Raw genomic sequence first — 25,943 nt, forward strand, 5'->3', positions numbered from 1 at the left:
TCCCTGATAAAAAATGCCCATTATGCCGCCTGGTGGTGATGCGGATTTTTTTCTCCCCCCCCCCCCCCCCCCCCCCCCCCCCCCCCCCCCCCCTCAGGTTTTTTTGTAATCTTTACGCCACTGCATGCTCTCAAACACAACTTCACTGATAACATCGTTGCGTTACACGCAGTTTATCTATCCCACAATGCCTTTGCGCTGCCCTCCAACTTCCTCTTACACCTCTAGCCGTTCAAAATGGGTACGATAAAAAAGATTACTCTGAAAATAATCCTAATACATCAGCTGTTTCGTGTAATTATCAGAATTCTAAGTGGGAATGCATACAAATAAAACAATGACTTTACATTTTAGTTAAGTTCTGTTTGAATTCTTCTCTTTGATAACTGAGAAATTTAGTTCAAAATACGTGTGAATGTACCGTAGATGTAAAACACCATATGCGTTAACTACATGTATGTACGTTTCGCATCGTAATTCAATACCGTCCAATTTCTCCGTCGCACAAATCACAAGTTTTATGATACCCTAGGTCTGGAATAGTTCAACCTAGACCTAGACCTATGCTAGTAATAGTCTACTTAATAAATTCAACGAGAAAACACAAGTTACTGCAAATGTGCATTAACTTGACCTCATAGAAAGTAAAAGTGAAAAAATGGAGTAGGCCTAGACCTAAGTTAGACTAGCCTAGAGTCTACTCTGCTAGCGGCTTGCTGATTGTGGTCGCTCATCGGGGAAAAAAAGAGAAGCCTCTTCCAAAATCTAGATCAAGGGCCTACCGCCGCCTAAGTTAGGTCTACTTGGTACTCTTACAACTTACAACGTACAAGGCCCTTTAAAATTGGTCAATAATTTAACAAAAGCTGAACAGAAAGGGCGCTGGTCTGAGAATAAGGATCATCTTCGTAAATGCGGACGGATGCGTCCTTTAAAATAAGGAGCGTCTGCATTCTTAAAGACGTTTCATATTTTTGATCGGCACTTGGGCGATCCAAAAAAAGGATTCTGCGAGGATATTCATTATCCTTGTCGACGCAGACAAAGCGTGCCTTAAAAGTAAAACTACGGATAGAGTCTACATGCGTTGTCGATGCTCAAACTAAGTCTGTGATGAATCTGTTTTTCGCATTGCAAGTGCGCCAAAGAATTTCTTTTTCTCACTAGATCTACTCATGAGGGACCTTAAATCCACAAGCCTTGCTTTCAACCAAGGTCACCTCATCTTTCTATTGTAACGCCATATTCTGTTCACTCTTTTATATTCATGTCATATTTGTAATGTGTGTTATGAAAGAAAGATAAATAAACTTGAAACTTGAAACTTGAAACTTTTTTTCTTTCAAGAATGGATATTGACTGGACTATGGGAGTGATAGAACATATTATTAAGTGGATGTGGTATAAGATGCAAACTATTTTCCACTTTCATTGCAGGTATCTCACGTGATAGGTGGCACAAAAGACGAAAGACGGGAGGAAGATGCCCTCCCATTCGCATGAAGCGAAAGTTTGAGCTGGGTCGCCCACCTGCACTCACCAAGGTAATGACTATCAATAACTGCTAATGCTTACAGTAGCTGAATTTCAGGAAGGAAAAATGTGAGATATCACTTGATAAGCTCAAACTAGAGTAAAGGAGGGGGTAATCGACCAGCTCCAGTTTTCGGCTGATTCGTTGGATGCATGATAAAATCCCTTTAAAATACATCGCATAATAGCATAACACATATCCCACACATACCATACCATGCCAGAGTCACTAAAGAACCACATTTGCAATGGAAAATATATCCTAAAATATCACATTTTAGCGATGTAATCGGCGGTCCCGCTGCGCTACCCAAATCTGAAAAATCGAGTATCTTACATGGTCTGTAAGAAATATGGGTACCATAAAATGAGCTTTATTTCAAGTATTTTTCAGATTTAGAGCCCGATTTTGTGCTAGTCGCAAGCTCAAAAGTATCTCATCGCATGTATTAAATCAATGCAGCCGAACCCCGCGACGGACACACGATATGTCCATCTAATTCAGATTCCAATTTCCGATCACCGCAGTGCTAGTTTTCGACAAGCGAGCACCGGGGAGCTCCGGCGTGGGATACCTGCTCCGCCCGCTTGTGCTATAGATCAGCGCGGAAATGAACGGCGCGCGTGCGCGCTTCCTATGGACTTTGTACATGCAGTCGTAAACTGACTCGCTAGGTCGATAACCGGCTCCAAAACAGTGAAAATTGAAATGAATATTGTCATGGCAATTCGTGATTTTTTTCTGGGATTCTTTTTTTGTTTAAATAATAATAATATTTGCTTCATGATTTGAACAAGAAATGATAATAAATAGGAAGTAAAGGGTCCAAAAAATAGGATTTTGTCTTAAGTGGCCGAAAACCGGCTCCTTTACTCTACTCTTTAAATAAAGTAAATAAGTAGCTGGTAAAAAAAAAAACAGCATTAATAATGATAAAAAAAGAAGCAAATTTAATACCCCAAAGAATTCAATGACTGGGGTAATAGTTTATTTGTAAAGCGCTTAGAGACATTTGTATTAAGTGCTATATAAAAATTAAATATTATTATTTATTATTATTAATTCTCAGTTTTCTTAAAAAATATGAAGAGACAATTCTGTTTAAAATGATTTTTTTTATTTTTTATTTTTACTTGTGATTCAGTTACATGTACCAGTCCACTGGTTTACTGTAAGGCAAGGAAAGGGGAGATGCAGAATGATGTCAATTTTTTTCAATTGTTGACAGGCTGATTGTCGTTTTGACATACATCAGCTATGTGGATTTTTATCTTGTCATAGTTACACTGACTGCAATCTCCCCGTTATCAGTTTATTATTTAATTACCGAAGTCCATATTATTCAACATTCAATCGTTCTGTTATTGTTCACCAAGGAAAGCTTCTTTGAGATTTCTGAATTAAAATTGCCCATAGGCCATAATATACTATTAGTGAGGTAATATATTTTGATTGTTGCCTAAATAAAGAAATACGCCAAGTAGTTGGTTTATGTGTCATCGATAATAATGGGATTATTGAAATTGGTAAAATATAATAAACCTTTTATTTTCATTTTTATTTTTTTAATGACAGCTTGGGGCCAAGAGGATCCATCTTGTTCGATGCATGGGAGGAAACATCAAACGCCGTGCTCTGCGTCTAGACAATGGAAACTTCTCATGGGGATCAGAACGTAAGAAAGTAAACTTAGAAGTAGCCTTCTACATGTACCTCCCAGAATAATGACATTCCTGTGTATTTCATTTCATTTCATCAGTAGAATGTTTGATCTTTTTAGTAGTTCAAATACCTGGTTGGTTTCTCTCACTGACAGAAAAGGTGGAGTTCTGGGGATAGGTGAAAATTAATTTGTGACCATTTTCATTGTTTATTATGCAAGTTTGGAAAAACATCAGAACAAAATGTTCACTGAAAAGCATGGCTCTTCATATTCTAAAAATGACATGTAACAGTTTTAAAAATGAGTACCACATTGTTTTGCCACATGTCTGTGTAGGCCCATATACATCTTTCTGTGTACAGGTGCTTGTTACTTTTACCAAGACTGAGCCAAATTTCTTTAAAATTTGAAGATTCGAGAACCTCTTAGTATGACACCAATGCATAAATGTTACATGATCAACTTTTTCTGATCAATTCCACACTGTTTCTTTCACAATGCAATCGCATGACCAGAACCCAACTTGGTCTTTGAATGTATTCTGGTTTCATGTATTCATAGTGGAAACGCGTTAAAACAATGTCCTTAGGACCATGGAAATGATTTTGTAATATGAGGCTAAAAAACAAAAGAATATAAAGAGCAGGACCAGTAAAATCACCTTGTTATTAGTGCTGTAACATCACGGATATCTCCAATTCCGTTTAACCGCCAGTCAAAACCGGACGGTTTTCGGTTAAACGAAAATTATTCACTTTTGCCAGGGTCGCCGCTGATTAAAAAAGAATAGTAGTATATCACGCACCCAGCACACGCCAGGTATCAAGTTTCTAGGTCATTCATTGCACTCAATCACTCATCGGTGCGGTGCGATGTTATTGCTGCTCTGTTTGTAAATATTAAACCGCCCCTGACAGCTGAATTCTACTACTTATCACTGGTTGTCATTTCTTGTTCAGTTTGTAAATATCCAGCTGAAATCTAAGCCAGATACTACTGCTTATCACTTGGTTGTCATTTCTTGTTCATTTTTTAAATATCCAGCTGAAATCTAAGCTGAATACTACTGCTTATCACTTGGTTGTTATTTCTTGTTCAGTTTGTAAATATCTAGACACCGCGCGCGGTTTCAAAGAATATTACTGAATCATGTTTATTTTTATGACCCGTCACCGACCCGGTACCCTCATGCACACATCTCTCTCTCTCTCTCTCGCACCATGCCCGCGCTGTCTGCATCGTGTCTCATGTAAGCGACCAATCATCGCTCACAATCAGCACCAACTTATCATTATTCATGACCAATCATGCTCTAATCATCACTGCACTATCTCTCTCTCTCTCTCTCGATCTCCCTCGCAAAACTCCATGCATTGTGTGCGCGGACATTATCCATACATCGACTAGCCAATCATATCACTGCTTGTTAATTCAACTTCAGCAGCTGACACAAGGCATATGTAAATGAGTTGGGCATTCACGTGCTTCCTAAGTTCCTATGTTTTCCTTCCAAATATAAAACAGCGAGATGTTGACATGTGATTCGAAGAAAACACATTTACCATACCCCGACCCCTCGCTGATGCTATAACTTTTTTTGACTTTGAAATTCGGACTTCGGAGGTCAGTACATGGATCATCATTTTCATAAGCCTTGTGTCTAACTCTCTAAAGTTAACAATTTTAAATATGGCAATCGTCTCCTATTCATTGAATTACGGTAACAAGAAATATACTGACAGGGAGACAAGACTAGTCAAGCACGCACATTTCAAAGATTAAAATGCCAAACTTCAGAGTTTGGGCTATTTATCTTTGACAAAGAAATAAAACAAATCGACAGTTCGACACACAACAGTACAGGCTATTTACAGGCGCATTATGTTTTGATACAATTATCCCAATACTACGTGTTAGGCAAGGATTATAAATTATAACATGCCTAGTTGTCTACCCCCTTTTTGCAAATGTGGCAAGAAAATGAAATATAACAAATACCGAGCATAATAATTATTACGAAAGAACATTTAGAGATCTGCGCTCAGCAGTTAAGTTTGTGTTGGCTTAATAAACTAGCGTTGTGAAAACTTGTGACCTTGATTCTAATAGTTTATTTTGATAATAATCGATTTTAGTTTGTACTTCAAAAATTTAACTTGTTCATTCGGTGATATCTCATTGCCTAAAAATGACATCACCATGAAAAAACTCAACAAATTTCAAACATTTTAGATGAATAGCGTATATTCAGACTTTGAAAGATAAGTCATAAAATAACATATTTTAATTATTTATAACAGAAACTAGAATCATATCGTACGAACGGGGATAAAAGGGTAAGTGAGGAATAAGTCTGTAACAAATTAACAATAACAAAGTGATGTCATCTTTATCGTTGAGAAGTATACTACAAGAGTAATAAAGAGCATGTAGTTTATGAAATAACATCATCAATTTAAGTCCTTTCTCAGATCAGAGGGATAGACTTTGCGTTATGTTTGAGAAATATCAGCATATTCACATTCTCGGCCAAAAGGCAGCTCCGTTTCTTGGTGACTATATTGCCCGCAGTGGAGAACACCCTCTCGGATGGGACAGATGTTGCCGGTATTGTTAGAAACCTCTTTGCGACATTGCCGAGGAGAGGAAATGACGCTTCGTTCGCTTTCCACCACGCAACTGCGTCAGCAGTAGAGGGGACCACGGGCAGATCAAAGAATGTATGAATTTCTTCCACACTGTCACGCTGTTGTTGCGGAGCTGTAAACCTCCTTCCCGTAATAAGGAAATCAAGCGACGTTGATGGTTGCTCGACATCAGCGTTCTGTTCTTCGTCATCTCTTTCTGGGATAAGCTCATTCAGCTTGTTCTTTACGACGTTTCTCATGGCGCGTGGTAGATAAGTGAGGTTTGAGTAGCGGGGATCCAATGCTGAAGCAAGATGCAAAGCCGATACATCTTCTATCTCGACATCCTCGTCTCGCTCTCGAGCGGATTTGATATGGAACCTAAGGATGAAACGAAAAATTTATGAATTAGAAATGTAATATTTGAGCATCAGCATTATATATGTTGTTGTTGCTTTTTTTAAAAGTCTAGTGCTGTCATTTTATTTGCGATAGCAACATTTTATACAAGTTTTTTTTTTTTTTTTTTTACAATTGATATTAAAAATCGAATAAGTTGTTAATTTTTCCAATGAGATAGTGTCTCTTTTTTCTCTTTCTTTAATTAAATGAAGCATTTGCGTTTTGTTTAATATAATCGGTACCTTCTCTTCAATTGCTCTGATGTTGTTTCCTTGAACTGTCGGACTATTCCGCTATCGGTTTCCTCCACGATGAGGAAGTTGTCAAGTAGTCCCGTGATCATTGGAAGGACTGTTGATGCCGTTGGATGTTCTTCGCTGGAAAGTACCTTTGTTGCTACCTATTAAGTGAAAAAAGACAATGCAATGGTTACAGCTAGACCTAGCCACTAGTTACAAACTTACAACTTACAAATCCAATGCAATAATGTCAGTTTTTCTTTTTTCAAGTTTGCATCTTTGCAAATTGTTCATAAATTCATACTTACGAGCAAATATATTTATGTATATTATATTAATTAACATATTAAAAAATACGATAAAATCGTTAATGAAAAATGGTTATTTACAGTAGAATGGTTAATTGAAATTTCATTGCATATGATTGATGCATTCTAATTATTTCTTATTTGTGAAATTGAATAGAAAATTGTAAGATAATTAAAATATATTTAATGAAAATAATTTCAATTGTACTTACCAAAAAAGGTTCCAGTGTTTTCCCCATGTTGTCGACGATAGACCAGTGCTCGTCCTTGAGTTGCAGGGTTGTCGCATCACGATGAAGCGTCAAACGTTCATCGCTCAGAACGCTTGTGATGGCCCAGCGCTGTTCCGTAACTCGAGCAAACATATCGTACACCGAATTCCATCTCGTTTTGACAGATTGGATTAGGCGATGTTTTGGCAAGTTATGCTGGTCTTGCTTGGCAGTTAGAGCTTGTGATGCCACCACAGAGTGTTTGAAGTGCCCTACCAAGCGACTCACGGCTCCAATGACTCTTTGTAACTGGCCGTTCGAGTTCAAGCCAGCATTCACACAGAGTTGGAGGGTATGAGCTGTGCAAGGAACGTCCGGTGCTCCCACGGCCTCGCCAATCACCCTGACGTTGGCTGCGTTGTCGTGCACAACCCCACACACTTTATTGTTTATCTCCCAGGTTTGAGCAACTTCTCTGAGTTGCGACTTTAGCGCTTGGGAAGTATGCCGCTGTGGGAGTGGGGGATCGTTGTCCTCATCGTTGTCGTCGAGGCTCGCCACAGGGCTGGTGTTGAGAACGAAACTTCTCTTGATCCATTCCTTATCGATGCCGTGTGCGGTCACGGTCATAAATCCTTCCTGGCCCAAGCTTGTCCAGCAGTCGGTCGTTATTGCGATGTGTTCACATCCGCTCATCCAGTGCTTAATTTTAGTCTTCTGCTCTAGAAACTTTAGTTCAAGAATTCTCATCACAGTTTGTCGGCTAGGGATTGTGAAGTCTGGTTCGACGTCGTGCATGAGTGCTCGAAACCCCTCGCCCTCAACAAAGTTGATGGGCAGTCCATCCTTTGCGATCATATCGGCGATGAGATTAGAAATTCGCTGTGCTCTATCCGGGTTACATTGTCGGTTGAATGATGAAAGTCTCGGCTGTCTGTCATCTTCAATGGAGTTGGGATGAGTCTTCATGTGATTTAACATAGCTCCGGTCGACCCTCCCTTATAGCCCAGCACACGATCGCAAATAGTGCATTTCACGGTAGTCGACGAAACTTTCGTAAACACGCGCCAAACTTTGCTTGGCATCTTGACGTAATATTCGAATTCGAAGGCGAGAAAGATATAATTATAACCGTCGTGGACGAACGCAAACGAAAGGATGATAGTGATAGGTAGTTTCAGGAGTAAACTTGACTTATAAACAATATTTATTTTACAAAAAAGGATTACCCCCTTCGAAAATCAGCCGGCGAAATTTTCTGGGTTATCTCAAACTCCTAATTCCAGTTAAAAGCTACATCATTAATCAATATGTTTAATAAATTAATATATACGCTTGGACGATATGACGTCCAAAAAAAAAATGCCAAAACAATCATCGGCATTTTTTAAAACAAAACTCGACACTCGGCTGAATGTTAGATTCTTTATTGACAATCGGAATTAAATGAAAGAATTGTTTCAGGAGTAAACTTGACTAACAATATTATTAAACAAAAAAGGATTACCCTCTTCCAAAATCAGCTGGCGAAATTTCCTGGGTTATCTCAAACTCCTAATTTCAGTTAAAAGCTACATCATTAATCATTATGTTTAATAAATTAATATGTACGCTTGGACGAAATGACGTCCAAAACAAACAACCGCCAAAACAATCGGCAGTTTTTTTAAACAAAAATCGACACTCGGCTGAATGTTAGATTCTTTATTGACAATCGGAATTAAATGAAAGAATTGTTTCAGGAGTAAACTTGACTTACAATATTATTAAACAAAAAAGGATTACCCCCTTCCAAAATCAGCTGGCGAAATACCCTGGGTTATCTCAAACTCCTAACTTCAGTTAACAGTTACATCATTAATCATTTTGTTTAATACATTAAAATTGATATATACTCTTGAACGAAAATTACGAAATGACGTCCGAAAAAAAACAACCGCCAAAATAATCATCGGCAGTTTTTTAAACAAAAATCGACACTCGGCTGATTTATAGATTCTAATCGGAAACGTATTCTTCTCTAAGTTTATTTTCCGACGAACTTCTAAAAAAAGGCCGCCAGTGAAAACACAAGAACAACGGCACTCAAATAAACTATGAAGAGATACTGTCGTCTGCGACTTGTCTGTCGACAAGTTAATGAATTAAAAACAGTTCGGCGGTGTATTATCCGTCCATGCACCCTTTATTTAGTAATTAGGACTTAGAAATTGATCAATGATGAAAATAAGAAAGGCTTCCCCTAGATCCCAATTTCAATAAAATTACTGATCCGGGTTATTTCTAGTCACTAGATAATTCCACATGACAGATTAACACACCAGTAACGTAGCTGTTTACAAAATATGAACGTAACTCAAGTTAAGTATAAATCATAGACAAACACAAACATAAACTTCAAAACTTTATTGAAACTCAACATTTTGCCTGGGTTTATTGATTCATTCTTGAATATGATTCTTCAATAAATACCATAATCACGCTTTTCGTAGTTATCTTGCAAAGTTGTACATAATTTGTAAGTAACTTTAAAAATTAAAATGTGATTTGGAGTCTATGGAGTTTGGGACGGTTACGCATTATCAGTGACTGAAAGTACAGACTATGTATTTCACCCGGCCTCGCCAAATTTGTTGTAATATTGCGCAAGAAAAACTGGGGCATGAGCTGGGGTCATTGTCTCATTGACCTCGTTTAATGGTTGGGACTTTCGATGCGTTGCGCGGTCACGTGAAGCCAGAGTTATTTTTACAATTTAGAGGCTTTTGATTGAACTGTTTTATTTTTAGGCTGGGCACTTAATAGTTTTACGGGTCAACTTCTCAGTTGATTGTGTTGCTCTACAATTCAACATCACAAGTCGGGGCTGACTTATGATGACTATAATGTCGGCAAAACTTGATTTATTAGATTCATAAACAAAGTGAAACCTAGTCAATGTTCCAATGCATGCCCGACAGTTAAGTCTCCGTTTTTGTTTTGTGATTTTGTTTCTAAATGTGTAAATTATTTGTAAATATTGTGATTTCTTTTGATTTTCCAATAAAAACACAAATTTAAAAAAAAAAAAAAAAAAAAAAAAAAAAAAAAAAAAAAAAAATCGGGTAAACGAAACCGTCAAATTCAAACCGGAATCCGCCATGGGCGGTCGGATACCGGACGGTTAAACGTTTGGTTACAGCACTACTTGTTATACATTGTTTTATTAGAGCTTTTTATAATGAGGTTCCACTGTAGCAATCTTTGAGTCTCACATATTGCAGAATGATGCTTATGATTAGTCTTTCTGATGGGTTTAACCCACATGAAGACAATTAAACTTTACTGACTGCATTCCAACTAAGAATTAGTTGTTCATTATTAATAAGAATCTATAATTATGTATTAATTGTCCCTTCTGCTTTACGCTCCACCCTCAGACACTACCCGCAAGACCCGTATCATCGATGTTGTGTACAATGCCAGCAACAACGAGTTGGTGCGTACCAAGACTCTGGTGAAGAATGCCATCGTTCAGATCGACTCCACACCATTCCGTCAGTGGTATGAGGCTCACTATGCCCTGCCTCTTGCCAGGAAGAAGGGAGCTAAGCTGGTGAGTTTTCCCTTCAAAAGAAATATAGTAATTGTACCCTCCGTTTCGGAAAGAAATCAAAATTCATGATATTGGAGAGCAAAGCAGCTCTGTAAAGTTGAGTGGCAGCTGAAAAAAAAACCTTTAAAATTGTGTAAATCACAAAGGTCTGTATTCTACTTATTACAGTTTATCTCGACCCGAGGCCTAAGATCATGTGAAGGTAAACCATAGAGCTCTGTCTAAAGTCCTTTGTTAAACCTGATTTTAAACAACTCAAGCCCAGCATCTGGTTTAAATTTTTGCTAGAATATATGTCTGAGAATATCTCTCTTTTGTAGAAATCAAAGAGAGCGACAATTTAGTCAGCGCTGACTAAATTTAACCAATCACAGGCCTGAAAAATAGTTGGTGACAAAAGATTTAGCTTCTAAATAATGATGAGAATACTTAAACCGGAATCTTAGTGCATTTAACTCTTCTAGTCAGAATAAAAGTTGAACCCACTTCAAATCGTAGACAATCACACTACTAGTCTGATGTCACTACGATTCTAAGCCTATTTAGCTTTTTCTCTTCCAAAAAAGCATGAAATCCGTTGAAATTTGATTTTCTCATTCATATGATTATTTAGATCCTCTCTCATGAATAGTCATGATATAGTCATTTTACATGTTTCAATGTTTGTATCAAATGCTATTGCAAATTCTTCCAAAATCGGATCATAGTCTGATCGTAGAGTGTGCGGTGGGCTTTACATAGAAGCACCTAGTGCACAGACATGCCCTTTTGGCCCATGTGTACAGACCTGCAAAATTGTCTGTCTGGACCATGCAATAAAAAAGAGTGTAGAACCATACATAGCCAATACATTACATAAAAAGAGCTCATTGATGCTCAAGTAGGCATGTTTTGTGATAAATTGCAGAATGATGTTGAATTTAGTCTTTCTGACTGGTTGGTTGTCGTTTTGACATTGGATCAGCCTATTGGAGACAAAGTCATAGTTACACTGACTGCTGTGTTCGCTAATGCTGCTTGTGATGCTAAAGTTGTTTTCAAGAACTTTTTTCTTGCAAAAGTAATGCTTTCCTAGGGGGAATTTTTTTTGTACATCCAAATCGCAGATGATATGTCATGCATTTTCTTTGTTTATGATATTCAATCTAATAATCAAGCATTTATTTTCCTGAATAGACCGAAGATGAGCAGAAGGCTTTGACTGTGTCTGGTTCCAAGAAAGTTGTCAAGAAGTTCGAGGAGCGCAAGAAGACTGCCAAGGTTGCCCAGGCTCTTGAAGAACAGTTCGGTACCGGTCGTCTCCTTGGTAAGTCATTATGCTGAAAAGTGAATATTCATCCCAACAAAACCCCAGTCCTGTAGTCAGTGTGGCAAGAAACTCCAGCTAGAATAGAGTACCGAAGCTGTGACGTCATAATAACCCTGTAAACGATCATCGGATCGGCCGCCGATGATCGGATAAAAAATTTCCGATCGCCGATCAATTGAAATGATCGAGAGAAAAAAAATTGGCAGAATTTTTTTTTTTTTAATGCTGAAATTTTCAAGTTTTTGGCTATTAAATGCTCAAAAAAAAAATCATGGCTGGGATTATTTTGTCATTTGGAGTTGTTGTAGACCATATTTGTTGATATTTATTGCCTTTTCATGACTTTGAAATTAATAATGTTGGTCTAAGAGCAGAGGCAAAACATGAGGGCCGCCATCTTGGATTATAATGTAGGTATTTTTTTTTTTAATGACCAAAATTTTCAAGTTTTTGGCTATCAAATGCCCCCAAAAAAATTCATGGCTGGGATTATTTTGTCATTTAGAGTTGTTGTAGACCATGTTTGTTGATATTTAGTGCCTTTTCATGACTTTGAAATTAATAATATTTGTCTAAGAGCAGGGGCAAAACATACGGGCCGTCATCTTGGATTATAATGCATATCTACATTATAATCCAAGATGGCGGCCCACAAGTTTTGCCTCTGTTCTTAGACCAATATTATTAATTTCAAAGTCATGAAAAGGCACTAAATATCAACAAACATGGTCTACAACAACTCTAAATGACAAAATAATCCCAGCCATGAATTTTTTTAAAGCATTTGATAGCCAAAAATTTGAGAATTTTCGTCATTAAAAAAAAATATATACCTACATTATAATCCAAGATGGCGGCCCGCATGTTTTGCCTCTGCTCTTAGACCAATATTACTAATTTCAAAGTCATGAAAAGGCACCAAATATCAACAAACATGGTCTACAACAACTCCAAATGACAAAATAGTTCCAGCCATTAATTTTTTTTGAGCAATCTGATAGCCCAAACTTGAAAATTTTCGTCATTTAAAGATGAAGTTGAGTTCTGGTCATGCGATTGCATTGTGAAAGAAACGGTGTGGAACCGACCAGAAAAGGTTGATCATCTAGCATATAAGAATTTGTGTGTATTGCAAGGTTCTGGAATCATCAAAATGATAAGAAATTTGGCCAAGTCTTGGTAAAGTTACAAACACTTGCACAGAAAGATGTATATGGGACTACACGAACACGTGGCGTAAAAAAACGGCCCCCCGATTTTTACGATGTTACATGCATATTTAGAATATGAAGGCATTTGAAGAGCCATGCTTTTCAGGGAACATGTCTTAACTGATGTTCTTCCACACTTGCATAGTAAGAATGAGTAATGCTCACAAATTATTTTTCACCTCTTCCCAGAACTCAACCTTCTCTTTAAAAAAAAAAAAAATCGGCCGATTTTTTTTGTCGATCTTCCGATCCGATACCGATCATAGGTGCGAGGGTGTCGCTCCGATCTTCCGATCCGATCAGAGCCCCAACTTACAGGGTTACGTCATAAAAATCTATTTTGAGAATTTCTCGATTTTTTCTTCATATTCCGAAAGAACATCAAAAATAATATCCAAATGTCGAAAACCAATTGAATATGTAAAGTATTGGCTGAGATATGACCATCTGAATGAATATATGTCCTATGGGAACTCAGTGTTATATGCTCTGGCTCCTAACCATTAGGAGCCAGAGCATATAACACTGAGTTCCTATGGGGAGTATATTTATTCAGATGGTCATATCTCAGCCAATACTTAATATATTCAATTGGTTTTCGACATTTGGATATTATTTTTGATGACGTCACACTTCACCACTCTATAGTGCTGATATCTGAAAATGACTTTGACATGTTTATTCTAAGGCTACCTTTTCCTGAAGAATGATGTTAGATGTAGTCCAAAATTGTCATTTTATCTAGAAAGAAAAAAGAATAACAAGTTATAAGCAGTTTTGTTACGAATGTGATCTCAATGTGCATACATGTATACGTGTAAATATGTATGCTCATGTATGCCGAAATAGCTTGTAAATGCATTATCATCAACTACAGACATGTATGTATCTTACAGAGCCAATAAACTGATTATATTTTAGGGTCATGAGGTCAAAGTTCAAAGGGTCATACATGTATATGAAAGATAGCTTGTAATCATGATATTCTGAGGACCTGTTAATGGATTACAATCAAACTTAAATTTTAAAAATTGCTTTTGTTTTGGTAAATGTAAAATCGCTCTATGGCGGGGCATAATTTTGGAATACACGCAGTCGAAGATCCATCTAGTTGTTTTTTCCCCCTTTTTTTCCAGTCTAATCTGTTCTTGTTATAATGTGAATTAGTTGATCAATCCTGAACTTGTTTTTCTTTTCTTCTGTTTTTGTTGTATGTCCACAGCATGCATTGCTTCAAGGCCTGGCCAATGTGGACGTGCTGATGGCTACATCCTGGAAGGAAAGGAGCTTGACTTCTACATGAGGAAGATGCGTGCCAAGAAGGGCAAATAGATCCAAAGCCTTTCTTCCTGAGGGAGTAGTGTAAAAAGTGCAAAAGCGGCGACAACAAAAAAAATCAATAAAAATGACATAAAAAATAAAATGCACCGTATTCTCTTGTTTTATTTTCCATTTTGTCGAAAGTAGCCACCAGACTTTGAATGAATGGAGCGATTCATGGGAGTCTGTTGATTGTGCATGTTGAATACCCCATTTTCTATAGTTCAAATTATACACTGCTATTTATTGTTTCATGAAGACAACCTTACATATGGGGCCAAAATTGGAGAAAGTGATCTGTTTAATATAGTTCACTCTGCATAACTCGAAGTCACACAAATAAAATATTCCCTGAAGTAAAATTTAAAAATGTTGACGTTGTTGACCAAACTTTGTTGTAAAACGTCTTATTTACTCCTTGTTAGTCAAATTTGGACAAGTCAAACTGTATTTTGCCGCTCCCAACACGTTCGGCTTTAGTTCAAGGGAAATCAGAGAAGCAAACTGATGAAAATTTCAATTAAATCCGACTAAATATAAGAAAGTTATGAATTTTTGAAAGTTGTAATCACTTCATATGGGCACTTCAAATTGGCTGAAGCGGTAATGTCAATGTGATGTAGTATAAAACGAAAACGTATAAAATGACTAAAATTTAAATTTCTGAAATATTCATTGCTCAGGAGTCTCTATTATAGGACCTATAATACTATGCCCCAAGGGAGATGGAACTTACGAGAAAAACATTTTGGCCCCTAATGTCAGGTTGTCTTCAACAAATAGCAGTGTGTGATTTAGCCTGTAGATATTTTGTATACAGCAAATGGGAGAGTTACCCACTGACCAAACTACCAATTTGAGATTCGCAAAGACTTGGTGATTTCATATTTCAAACATTCACAATTTCCTTACTATTAGTCCGATTCATTTCAAACTTTTGCCATTCTGTTTGTTATTTTACTGCTTTTATACAAATCAATTTTCGTACAAATCAACTAATTGCAAGGGTTGGACTGCCCTTTAATAATTTAGCTTCGATATTTTAGTACATGTATAATTAAAGAAAACAATGAGATATTCATGTCGGCAAGCATGTAACAGTTGGAAAGCTATACACGACTTGACAAAATATTTTTGATGCAGTATTATATTGCAAAATGTGTTTGTAAAAATATTGGTTTTTGATGAAGGAGGTGATGAACAGGAGTAATAAAGAAAGTGCAAGTGACTGGTATGATGAATGCGTTTATTGGGTGTTTGTAATGAGATAGGACAGCTGAGTTTTTACTGGGTTTAATTACCAGATTTAGAAACAATTACAGATAACAATGGACTAAATTTAAAATGGGATTGTTGATATTGCATCACTTATTTGAGGGGCTCCCCCACCCCCCCCCCCCCCCCCCTCCCACCTAAAAAAATTAAAGGCCAATATTTTACTTAAATTAAAACTGACATTTGTTATAGACATACATCATACCTGCTAACTGTTCCAAATTAATCTAAATAATTCAAAATTTTGAATGACCAATTATTTGTTATATTAAACAAAAAATTGTGTGCGTTGATTATTGAATGGCTGCACAATCGAGCAGGGCATGTGTATTTGCTTTAAAAAAACAGATTTACCGCGTATTGCCAGTTACACTGCTGCTGCCATACATGGCCAATGTAAGGCCGTGAAATCGCCTGTTCAATACACACCTACATGTATGCCTGTAGTGTACTCACGCAGGGACACTGGCCCTTGTGGGGCTACGCCCCCAGACCCCCGCTAAGGGTACAGATTTCTTATTTTCAAATGTTTGCAGGTATGATAAATGCATCATCAAAATAACCTTCTCTTTGTTGAACATGATTTTAGACTCGAGGGGGGGGGGGGTTCAGGTTAAACTGAATAATTAGTATACAGACCAAACTGAAGCAGTACAATTAGTTTAAAATGTGATAGAAGATGGGTAAAAGGTTGTATGACAAGTGGTCTTGCGCTGTGACTATGATCCTTGGTAATTTCCTACACCAAACAAATTCCTAAATAACCCTAAACCTAACCTAAAACCCAATGACATCCCCAACCTTATCCTTTTTACAAAATAAAACCTTGAGCAGTTGTCACTGTAGTAGATGTGTGATCGCCCCAAAATTAAACATCAAACATATACATGTATACGTAAAAAAAAAAAAAAATCCAATTAATTGAGCTGCTAGTCGAACTTATAGGTGAAATAACATCGGCATTGCTGTATCTGGACCTGATCACCTGATACATGTACCTATGGTGTTCTTATGTTGCTGAAGTCCCATGTAGTCTCCTGGCACCAGGCGCATACGTACGCAGGGGGGGGGGGGGGGGGGAGTTATTACCCCCCCCCCCTCATTTTTTGTTCAAGTGTTTTAAAAAAAAAAAAATATATATAATTTATAACTTTGTGCTAAAGGGTGAAGAAACAAAAACTGACCTTACCCCCCTCCCCTCCCCTCCCCCCTCCCCCCCCCCCCCCCCCCCCCCCCCCCCCCCCCCCCCCCCCCCCCCCCCCCCCCCCCCCCCCCCCCCCCCCCCCCCCTCCTGAACGAAATATCGGTCGTTATAATTTTCCAATTTCTGGGACAAAAAAAAAAAAAGAGCTCTTATACCCAACTCTCAGTAAAGACTTTTTCCCAGCAGGGGGGGATATTCACTGGCGTACCTATGGGGGGGGCAGGGGGGGCAGAGTGCCCCCCCTGACGGGCTCCAGGAGAAAAAAAGAAAAAGGGGAAAGAAAAGAAAAGAAAGGAAAGGAAAGAAAAAGAAAAAAGGAAAAGGGAAGAAAAAAAGGAAAGAAAGAAAAAAAGAAAAAAAAGGAAAAGGAAAGAAAAAAGGAAAAAGAAGAGAAAAGGAAGAAAAAGGGAAAAGAAAAGGAAAGGAAAATAATGGAGAAATTAAAAAAAAAAGACCATGGCCGTACGCACCAGGGGGGGGGGGGCAGTTAACCCCAGATATTTTGAAAACGTACAGTTTTTTTCCTGAAAATGTAGGCCTATACCAAATCCTTCAATTCTACTTTTGAAAATGCAAAAGTACCCTCATGACCAGTTCGGTCGCTCGAACTCCCTTCACTCCTTTTGCTTTTGAGATTCTTCGAAAACTTTTAACGCATCTTTCCCCCTCCCCCACCAGAAAAATATTCCGCATACGGCCCTGAAAAATTAAGACAAATGAAAATAGGAAAATATAAGTGATATAACAAATTCGAAACTCTTCGCTGGCGCGAACTGCTTGCTAGCCTATTTTGTATTAAATGTTTTCACTTGCGCGTCCCCCTGAAAAAAGAAAAGGATTAGTATTGCCTAGAATACAATTGTGCCTGCCCCGACGGGCCCCGACCTGCAATCATGACAACAATAACACACAATGTATGTACCAAATGTTACTAAAAGAGACTAATTCATTTTTCTCGCTCGCTACACTCGCTCGCGAATAAAATGAATAGACATTGCTTTGGAAACAATTGTGCCCACCCTTGACCTGCAACAATATCATTAAAAATGGAAGAGTTTTTTTCGCCCTCTCGCCAAAAAGGAATTGAATCGCGTTAAACGCGATTGCGTCCATCCTGACCTGCACCAATAAAAACAAGTTTATTTATTAATTTCTATTAAAAGAGAATTTTTTTTTTTGCTTGCTCGCTATGCTCGCTCGCCAAAATGGCATTGACACCGCTATCGTGCCCGCCCCAACCTGCAACAACCAGTTAATAATTATGTACCAAACTTTTTTTAAAGAAGTTTTGGTGTGCTCGTGCTCGCCAAAACGGAATTAACATCACCTTAGACATGATCGTGTAAGCCCTGACCTGCAACAAACAAATCTGAAATTTATGAACCAATTATCATTACAAAAATTTTGCTCGCTCGCTACGCTCGCTCGCCAAAATAGAAATAACACCGCTTTTAATAATCACGTCCCTGACATGGAACAATGAACCCAAGTTTTATGTACAATATTTTCCCTATAAAAGAGAAGTGATTTTTTTTGCTCGCTCGCCAAAATAGAAATAACACCGCTTTTAATAATCACGTCCCTGACATGGAACAATGAACCCAAGTTTTATGTACCATATTTTCCCTATAAAAGAGAAGTGATTTTGTTTTGCTCGCTCGCTACGCTCGCTCGCCAAAATAGAAATAACACCGCTTTTAATAATCACGTCCCTGACATGGAACAATGAACCCAAGTTTTATGTACCATATTTTCCCTATAAAAGAGAAGCGATTTTTTTTGCTCGCTCGCTACGCTCGCTCGCCAAAATAGAAATAACACCGCTTTTAATAATCACGTCCCTGACATGGAACAATGAACCCAAGTTTTATGTACCATATTTTCCCTATAAAAGAGAAGTGATTTTTTTCGCTCGCTAGCTCGTGGAATTATGTGCCCACCACTAACCTGCTACAATATCATTAAAAAGAGAAATGTAGGGGGTTGCCTGCCCGCCAAAATGGGATTGACATTGCCTTAAACACGATTGTGCCCGCCCCCGACCTGCAACAATGAAACAAAATTTATATAGCAATTCATTGAGAGAAAGATGTATTTTCGCTCGCTAGCTAAGATGGGTATAAAATCACCCTAAACACAATATTGTTCCCGCGCCCTGCATGGGACAATTGAACCAAGTTTAAGTGGCAATTATTGAAAAAGAAGTGATTTTTTCTTGCTCGCTACGCTCGTTTGCAAAAAAAATGAAATTAACGTCGCTAACAAGTGAATGTTCCCACCCCCAACTTGCAACAATACCAGTTTATATACCAAACGTTACTTAAAGATTTTTTTTTGCTCGCTCGCTCGCCAGAAGTGAAAATTAGCATCGCCTTTTTTGTTTGTTTCGGTCGCTTGCCCCCCCTGACGGAGTACCCCAGGTACGCCACTGGGGATATTGCATTATATGAGGAAATGATATGTTTTCTTGATTTACTTAAGCCGTCCAGACCATCCACACCATGTTTTCACACTGGGGCTATTAGACCAAAGTCATGTCAATGTTGGCTTTTACATTTTGATAAAGGTCTCATATATTTTATTTTCAATCATCAAGACAAAAAGCAACATCTTTTTTTTTTATTGCAGCCAATTTGCAGAAATTTGAATGGGTCGAGAATTAAGGGCCGGTGTATATCATCACCAGTAAACGACACTAACACAGGGACTAAGTAGCTATGCTCCAGACTCGACTACATGCATATAAACATGTATAAATTACAATTACAAATTTATATCATTTAGCCCCATACAGGGCCGTAGTCAGAGTTTGATGGTTTTTTTTTGTTTGTTTGTTTGTTTGTTTTTTGTTTTTGGGGGGTACATACATGTAATTGATCGACGTCCTGGGAAGGGGTCTAACAAAGGTCAACCGTGGCTACGTGCCTAGCTGCATATATACCCTGTACCCCCCCCCCCCCCCCCCCCCCCCCCTCCAACACCCCCTCCAACACCCCTGACTCGTACAAATCAAAGCGGATCATGGGACATGGAGGGGGATGGGGGATGGGTAGCCTACAATTCCGAAATTCGTTTAATTACAAATGATGATGAAGATTCATCACTAAATACTAATGTATTGGTACGGTACAAGTATATTACATGATAATGAACGTGCATAGCTCGTGGGTAACTTTGCATGCAGATTGCAGAGTGTATACATGTAGTCTAGTCGAGTCTACGGTTCACTGAACTTTGACCCCGCCCATCCAGCCGAGATTTACTCCCGATAGAGGTCTAGTACGTTACTTTTTGTGGCCGATGGAAGGGTAAGCTCCAAATAAAAGCAGAGTATATCAGATATATATGGGCAGATCGCAGACATACATTTGACTTAGTGTGGTGTTTGTAAGTTACGATATGGGTTTTAGTTTTGTATATTAATTGTATTTTGCTATGTTTATAATCCGATTGATTTCGGTACACGCCCACCTACTGCTATTTGTGTCTGATTTGTGAGCGGTGTTACACTTACAGTCACACTCACGTCACAGGATCAGAGGAGCAGTACAGGCGAGCGAGCGAGAGGTCGAGGCGAGGGCTGGGTTAACAGTATTAGACCTCTAGGTCTCTTTCATTCGTTAGCCTCTGATTTGGGTAGGGTCGGCTCCTCTCTTTAGCTAGAGACAGAAGCCAACCATACATAGGCGCTTGCTCCTGTTCAAGCATTTTGGCCATTTGATTTTTAATAGATAGGAGGTCTAGGTCTACAGTTTACTCCAAAATACTCCATTTTACCGGATGCATATCGGATATCCAATGCATCTGTTATTGAAAATTAGGCCTAGGCTACTATACATCATTCCACTGTGATAACGTCAATACGAACTCGTAGCTCGTGCACAGTGTTTCCTTCATAATCAATTTGCCTAGAGCATAGACTAAATTCTAGAAGGGATGAGATTTAGATGACGTCAAGCGCAGGTGAAAGTTTAAAATGCTGCTGCAAGATCTTCAACATGGATGTCGATTTTGACCCATAATTTCCTGAAAAGGGACCATTAAACGCATTTTTTCAGTCAAGTTGGTAAGTGGAACCCTTGTAGTATAGTAGGCCTAATTTTCAATACCGGTAATAATAGATGTATCGGATATGCATCAGGTAAAATCAGTGGCGGATCCACCCCCTTTGAGAAAAAAATCATGTAAAATCACGTAATTTTTACCTTTTTTTGGGGGGGGGGTGCAAATTTTAAAATTTTGGAGGACCAAAAAAAAAAAAAAATGTGCTTACTACCCTAGGCTAACGAACGAAGGAGACAGAAACTTCGGTCTAGGTTAACAGTGACACTTCGCTGCCAGAAATGAAGAAAGACACTTAATTATCCTTAAAATGCTATTTAAATTACAAACTTTAGCGGTTTCTAGTAATTTTTTAATGTCTGTAGGGGTCTATGAACATGATTCTGATCATTTTGTTTCCATTTTAATCTTCTTTTTTATAATCTGTGTTCTTAATCATAGCAAAGAGTGATTACAAAATCCTGCCAACCTTGTTATTTTTCAAAGACGTAAGTTACAAATGCATCATGACATTCAAAGCTAGAATTGTGAGAATGTGTGATCTCTTTCACTATATGACAAGCAAAGAAAGAAAGGAAAGAGAAAAAAGCTCTATGACCAGCTACAGTAATTACATTGGTAATACAACTATGAAGTACAGTAGCAGTGTATGAAGAGAAATACATGTAGGTACAACATGATTTCCCCTTCTTCAATTCATGTCTTTATTAACTTTGCATGCACAGCAATGAAATGAATTAAATAACTCCTTTTCAGTTAGAGTCTGTGTAGAGCATGGCCAGTATCATCATCTGACAAGTCGGTCTACTGCATAATTCATCACCTATGGTAATCTTCTCATCTATTCTAATTATTTTCCAGATTTTCCTACCGGATCAGCAATATGATGATCCCTAATGAGACGAAGAAGCATTGTCATTGAGTGAACTCAAGATGGCGTTGCTGATAGGGAGATTATTTCCTAGGCGAGCTTCATGCAGTGATTTTAGAAGCCACAGGGTGCAAGGATTCTGCATCTGTAAGTTTTTTCCTCATGCGTATTCCATTTCATGTAGTTTCATTTAAGTGGCTCAGCAGTATTCTAAAAACGTTAAGTACTTTGTCTAAGCTTAGACAACAGATGCTCCGATGACATCATTTTAGAAAGTCAAATTGGTCAAGTTGACCGACTCAACCGCATTTTTATTTACCTATGCAATATGTGTGTTAAAATTAAAACTGCATTGCACAAAAAATTGTACAGAAATGTACATGTTTATGGGAGTTTGTAACACTAAAGGTATAAATGCCCACAAAATTGTTTTGGGCTTGACCGACTGACACTAATTATTAGTCAAGAAGCCTAATCAAAACTTCCTGATTTAGATACTTTTCTCTTGGCAAAAAGATTTTTAAAAGTCCTTAAATTTTATGCCTGAGAAGTTTATTGAATGCAGGCCAAGAGTATTTGACAAGATGTGACATTCTAGAATTCATTTCTCTTGTTTATCACATCACTGTCAAAATCTAAATTGTATCAGTGCCTGGTTGGAACTTAGAAGGGATTGCTTGCAGTTATAATATGATTTAAAAAAGAAAAGGCTTGCTCATACTAAATGATAATTTTCTTTATCGTTGCATACAGATCTCCTGACTATATTAGCAAATATAGTGCATACAGAGAGCAACACTGTGACTACTTCCATGCAGCTTGAGTACACCACTATAATCATTCCTAATTCAACAATGGAAATATTGGTTCCTTTTACATCCATTCCGACTCCATCATCATCATCATCGTCATCATCATCATCATTGTCGTCCCTAGTAGGTTCTTCTTTTGATCTAGTGCCATCCACAGCTCTATACCCCTCTCCAAGTCCATCAGGTATTTCTCAAATGTGGACAAGTGATTTCACTGTATATACTGCATTTAACAGTGCTTCTGAAATAACTTCAGAGCTCATGGCCACATTCATTACACCTTCGTTGATATCTTCATCAACTTCTCCTTTGTCAAGTACATCGTTGTCATCACAAAGTTCAGTGATAGTGGAAGCATCTCAAACTTTAAGAGCAACATCCTTAGTGGTTTCGACTGAAGAGATGCGAGTGACATCAATTGAACTTGGACATTCTTCACCAACAATGTCACAAAACTTGTCACCTTTGCCATCTTCTATGGAATCCTCATCATCTCCACCACCCTCTTCACTGGGTGCATCTTTTATCATGTCAACTCCAACAGTATTGATGCCATCATCTGTTTCCATGCCAACAACTTCTAGATCCCCATCACCATCATCATCATCATCATTGTTGTTATCATCCTTTCCATTGTTACCCGAGGCATCACAGTCTTCCATCTCACTGATCAATGAATCATCATCTGGTGCTGCATTTACCACAACTCAATCCCTCAGTCCAACTCCTATTATTCCTACCCCGTCAACTACAATGGACACGTCTACTCAACCATCTCTAACTACAGCTGGACCAGATCAACTCTCCATCTTAGAGTGGTTCGGCATTGCAGTAGGAGGGGCTGCAGTATTGTTTATTTTGTGTGAGTATGTTTACATATGATTTGTTTTTTGCCGGAATACTTGAATTATTCATACTTTTGGGGATTTGAATGGTACCTGTACAATGTAGGTGTATGATAGAATAGAAGATGAGTTAATTTTCAGTACAATGACCAGATTAAATCAGATCCAGATGAATTTGTATTTTGTTATATACCTACATGTATGCAGATGATATTAAGTTAGAAGTTCACCATTGCATCAAGTTTGGGGTCATAAGAGCATATAGGAGATACAGATTCAGTGAAAGATTTAAGAAAATATGGCAAAGAAGAAAAAAAGTAAGTTTGAAAGTTATGGACAAACTAAAAATTGGCTGTTCCATGATGTTAGTTATGAACAGCTCTCCATTTATTTTGTACACAAAATTTCACATGGTATCACCTTACAGGGTTTGATTTGATATAAATTTTAAAAATCAAAATCACTGGTTTACTTTGGGAACATGTCGCTATTCATTAATTGATGACATCACAGATTAGCCCTCTTTTCTGCATATTTCATAAGAAGCAAATACTTCTATTGATGCCATAGCATGTTTTTAAAAAGAAAATGCAGTATGCATAAACACTGTTTGATATTTGATATCTCTTGGCCTTGACTGATATAGGTTTTAATTGATTTCATGTTGTTTTCCAGTTTTGCTGTTCCACTGCTACCAACTGAGGCAAAGGACCATAAGGAAACAAAAGAAAGAGATGAAAAAGGAAATTTTGGATTTCTCACAGAGTAATCGTAATGACCGCATCAGCTCATGGAGAAATAGCCTGGCGTTGGATGCCATGGCAATGCATATAGAACTACCTCAGGTTGGTTCATACAACCCTTGGGGAATCATTTGACGAGATCATAGACAATGAATTTTACTTCAGGAATATGACTACTACTGTAATTACTAAAGTTGTTTCATATACCAAATATTTTTAAAATTTTGTACCTGTTTTTCGCACATTATACTTGCTTTGAAATCTTTACCTTTCTTTTTTTTGTTTTTTTTTTCTTCTTCAATGTAATCTACGCTTATACGCTTGTATACAAAATAAAAACAATAAATTGCTTTTTGATGTAACTGTAAATGTGGAACAAAATTAACTTAAAAACTTCAAACTTCAAGTAGTTTTGAAAGTTGCTTCTTTATACTCCTTATTTTGGTTTTATTGACCCATTTGAGTACTAGTAGCTGTTATTTGCAGTAATCAGTTATTTCTAATGGGCATGCTCTAGAGTTCTGACGGGCTTACAATTTAAGACTTTTAGCAAAATTACAAGTTCAACCTATGCCAGATTTGGATACCTCAATTGAAGATTTTTCATTTCTTATGAAACATTAGTCTTGTTCTTTCTCGAGTGATTACAGTAATCACAAATAAGTGAGACCTCGCCTTTGGAAACAAATTCCCAATCACTAAGGCAAGATCTATTTGTGTCCAATACAGGAAGATAGTATGGACATGCAAGCCCTGGACAATCTTGGATTTGAGGAGGTGTTCTTAGGGGATGGACCAAAGTCATCATCAAACAACAACTACTTCCTACCACAGACCAACTTGTGAACGTCAACCAAGGCATCGAGCATCTTCATTGACAGCTAATCTCACCTGGTGTGACTCTGAACAAAAGTACCTTGAAGATGAACTCGGATGCAAACAGGTGTGATGATAACATTTTTCATTTTTTAGAAACAGCAGCCTAGGAGATGCATGCAGTTCGTGGAGCATGAAGTAATGAATCATGACTGAAATATGAAAGAAGTGACAATTGTCAAATTTTGACTAGTAGATAGCAGATAGATGTGAGATCCATCAAGTATTACCACCAGAGGGAAAGGGGTGCAATACATAATAAATAGTGTTGTCAGCCCCTTCCCCCCAACAAAATGTAAGAAAAGAACTTGGGTAAAATTAAAATATAACATTCAGTTAGAGGCTCTGGTTGAGATTCTCTATAGCATTGTACTATCTGTACGCTGCACCATTGACTGAATCTGCAGTTAGTAGGATGCAGTATCATGCTATTGATAGCTTTGACCTGTGACATGAATTATGGTACAGCCACTTCTGTATCATATTTAACTTTACATCATATATAATCTATTTTATGGTGGGAGTTTTCATGTCACATGAGCCATTCCCTGGTGAGTCACTTCATGGGAGTTTTATGATGTAGGATGTGATAAAAAAATTAACATTTATAAGGTTTATGGTTAAACCTTTTGGGTAGTCCTGAAAAAGGAGTGTTGGGTTTGAAAGGGGATAAAAAAAAGTATAAGTTCTTTAGTGTTAAGTCCTATTGAGGACTACTTGATATTGTTGGGAGAGAAGTAGAGCGATATGGAGAGAAGAACTTTGTGTGTGTGAAGAGAGAGAGGGGGGGGGGGGAGGAGGGGGGGGGGGTTAAACATATATGTACAACTTGGT

General features: G+C 37.8%; 3 protein-coding genes across 4 annotated transcripts; 2 read left to right on the forward strand and 1 right to left on the reverse strand.

The window, feature by feature from the left end:
* The first annotated feature begins 148 nt into the window (after positions 1-148).
* On the forward strand, positions 149-14,524 carry LOC764368 (40S ribosomal protein S8). Its single transcript, XM_030974251.1, has 6 exons — positions 149-241; positions 1,438-1,544; positions 3,110-3,209; positions 10,406-10,581; positions 11,758-11,887; positions 14,324-14,524. Exons 1-6 carry the CDS (start codon positions 238-240, stop codon positions 14,431-14,433), a joined length of 627 nt encoding a protein of 208 aa, XP_030830111.1. The 5' UTR covers positions 149-237; the 3' UTR covers positions 14,434-14,524.
* LOC105440580 (zinc finger BED domain-containing protein 1-like) lies at positions 3,870-10,017 on the reverse strand. Its single transcript, XM_011670898.2, has 3 exons — positions 6,986-10,017; positions 6,469-6,626; positions 3,870-6,205 (listed from the first exon to the last, which is right to left on the reverse strand). The coding sequence occupies exons 1-3, from the start codon at positions 8,069-8,071 to the stop codon at positions 5,665-5,667; spliced, it is 1,785 nt and encodes a 594-aa protein (XP_011669200.1). The 5' UTR covers positions 8,072-10,017; the 3' UTR covers positions 3,870-5,664.
* A 5,529-nt stretch (positions 14,525-20,053) lies between the features above and the next one.
* On the forward strand, positions 20,054-25,880 carry LOC100889530 (uncharacterized serine-rich protein C215.13). Of its 2 annotated transcripts, none has more exons than XM_030974195.1 (5): positions 20,054-20,287; positions 21,824-21,980; positions 22,587-23,507; positions 24,166-24,335; positions 24,963-25,880. In XM_030974195.1, the coding sequence occupies exons 2-5, from the start codon at positions 21,896-21,898 to the stop codon at positions 25,077-25,079; spliced, it is 1,293 nt and encodes a 430-aa protein (XP_030830055.1). In that variant the 5' UTR covers positions 20,054-20,287; positions 21,824-21,895; the 3' UTR covers positions 25,080-25,880. The 2 variants fall into 2 exon arrangements, with proteins under 2 accessions (XP_030830055.1, XP_011669202.2); XM_011670900.2 differs by having other exon boundaries at positions 20,054-20,208.
* Positions 25,881-25,943: the final 63 nt, after the last annotated feature.

Source organism: Strongylocentrotus purpuratus, unplaced genomic scaffold (genome assembly GCF_000002235.5).
Source record: "Strongylocentrotus purpuratus isolate Spur 01 unplaced genomic scaffold, Spur_5.0 spur5_scaffold_7, whole genome shotgun sequence".
Classification (NCBI taxonomy): domain Eukaryota; kingdom Metazoa; phylum Echinodermata; class Echinoidea; order Camarodonta; family Strongylocentrotidae; genus Strongylocentrotus; species Strongylocentrotus purpuratus.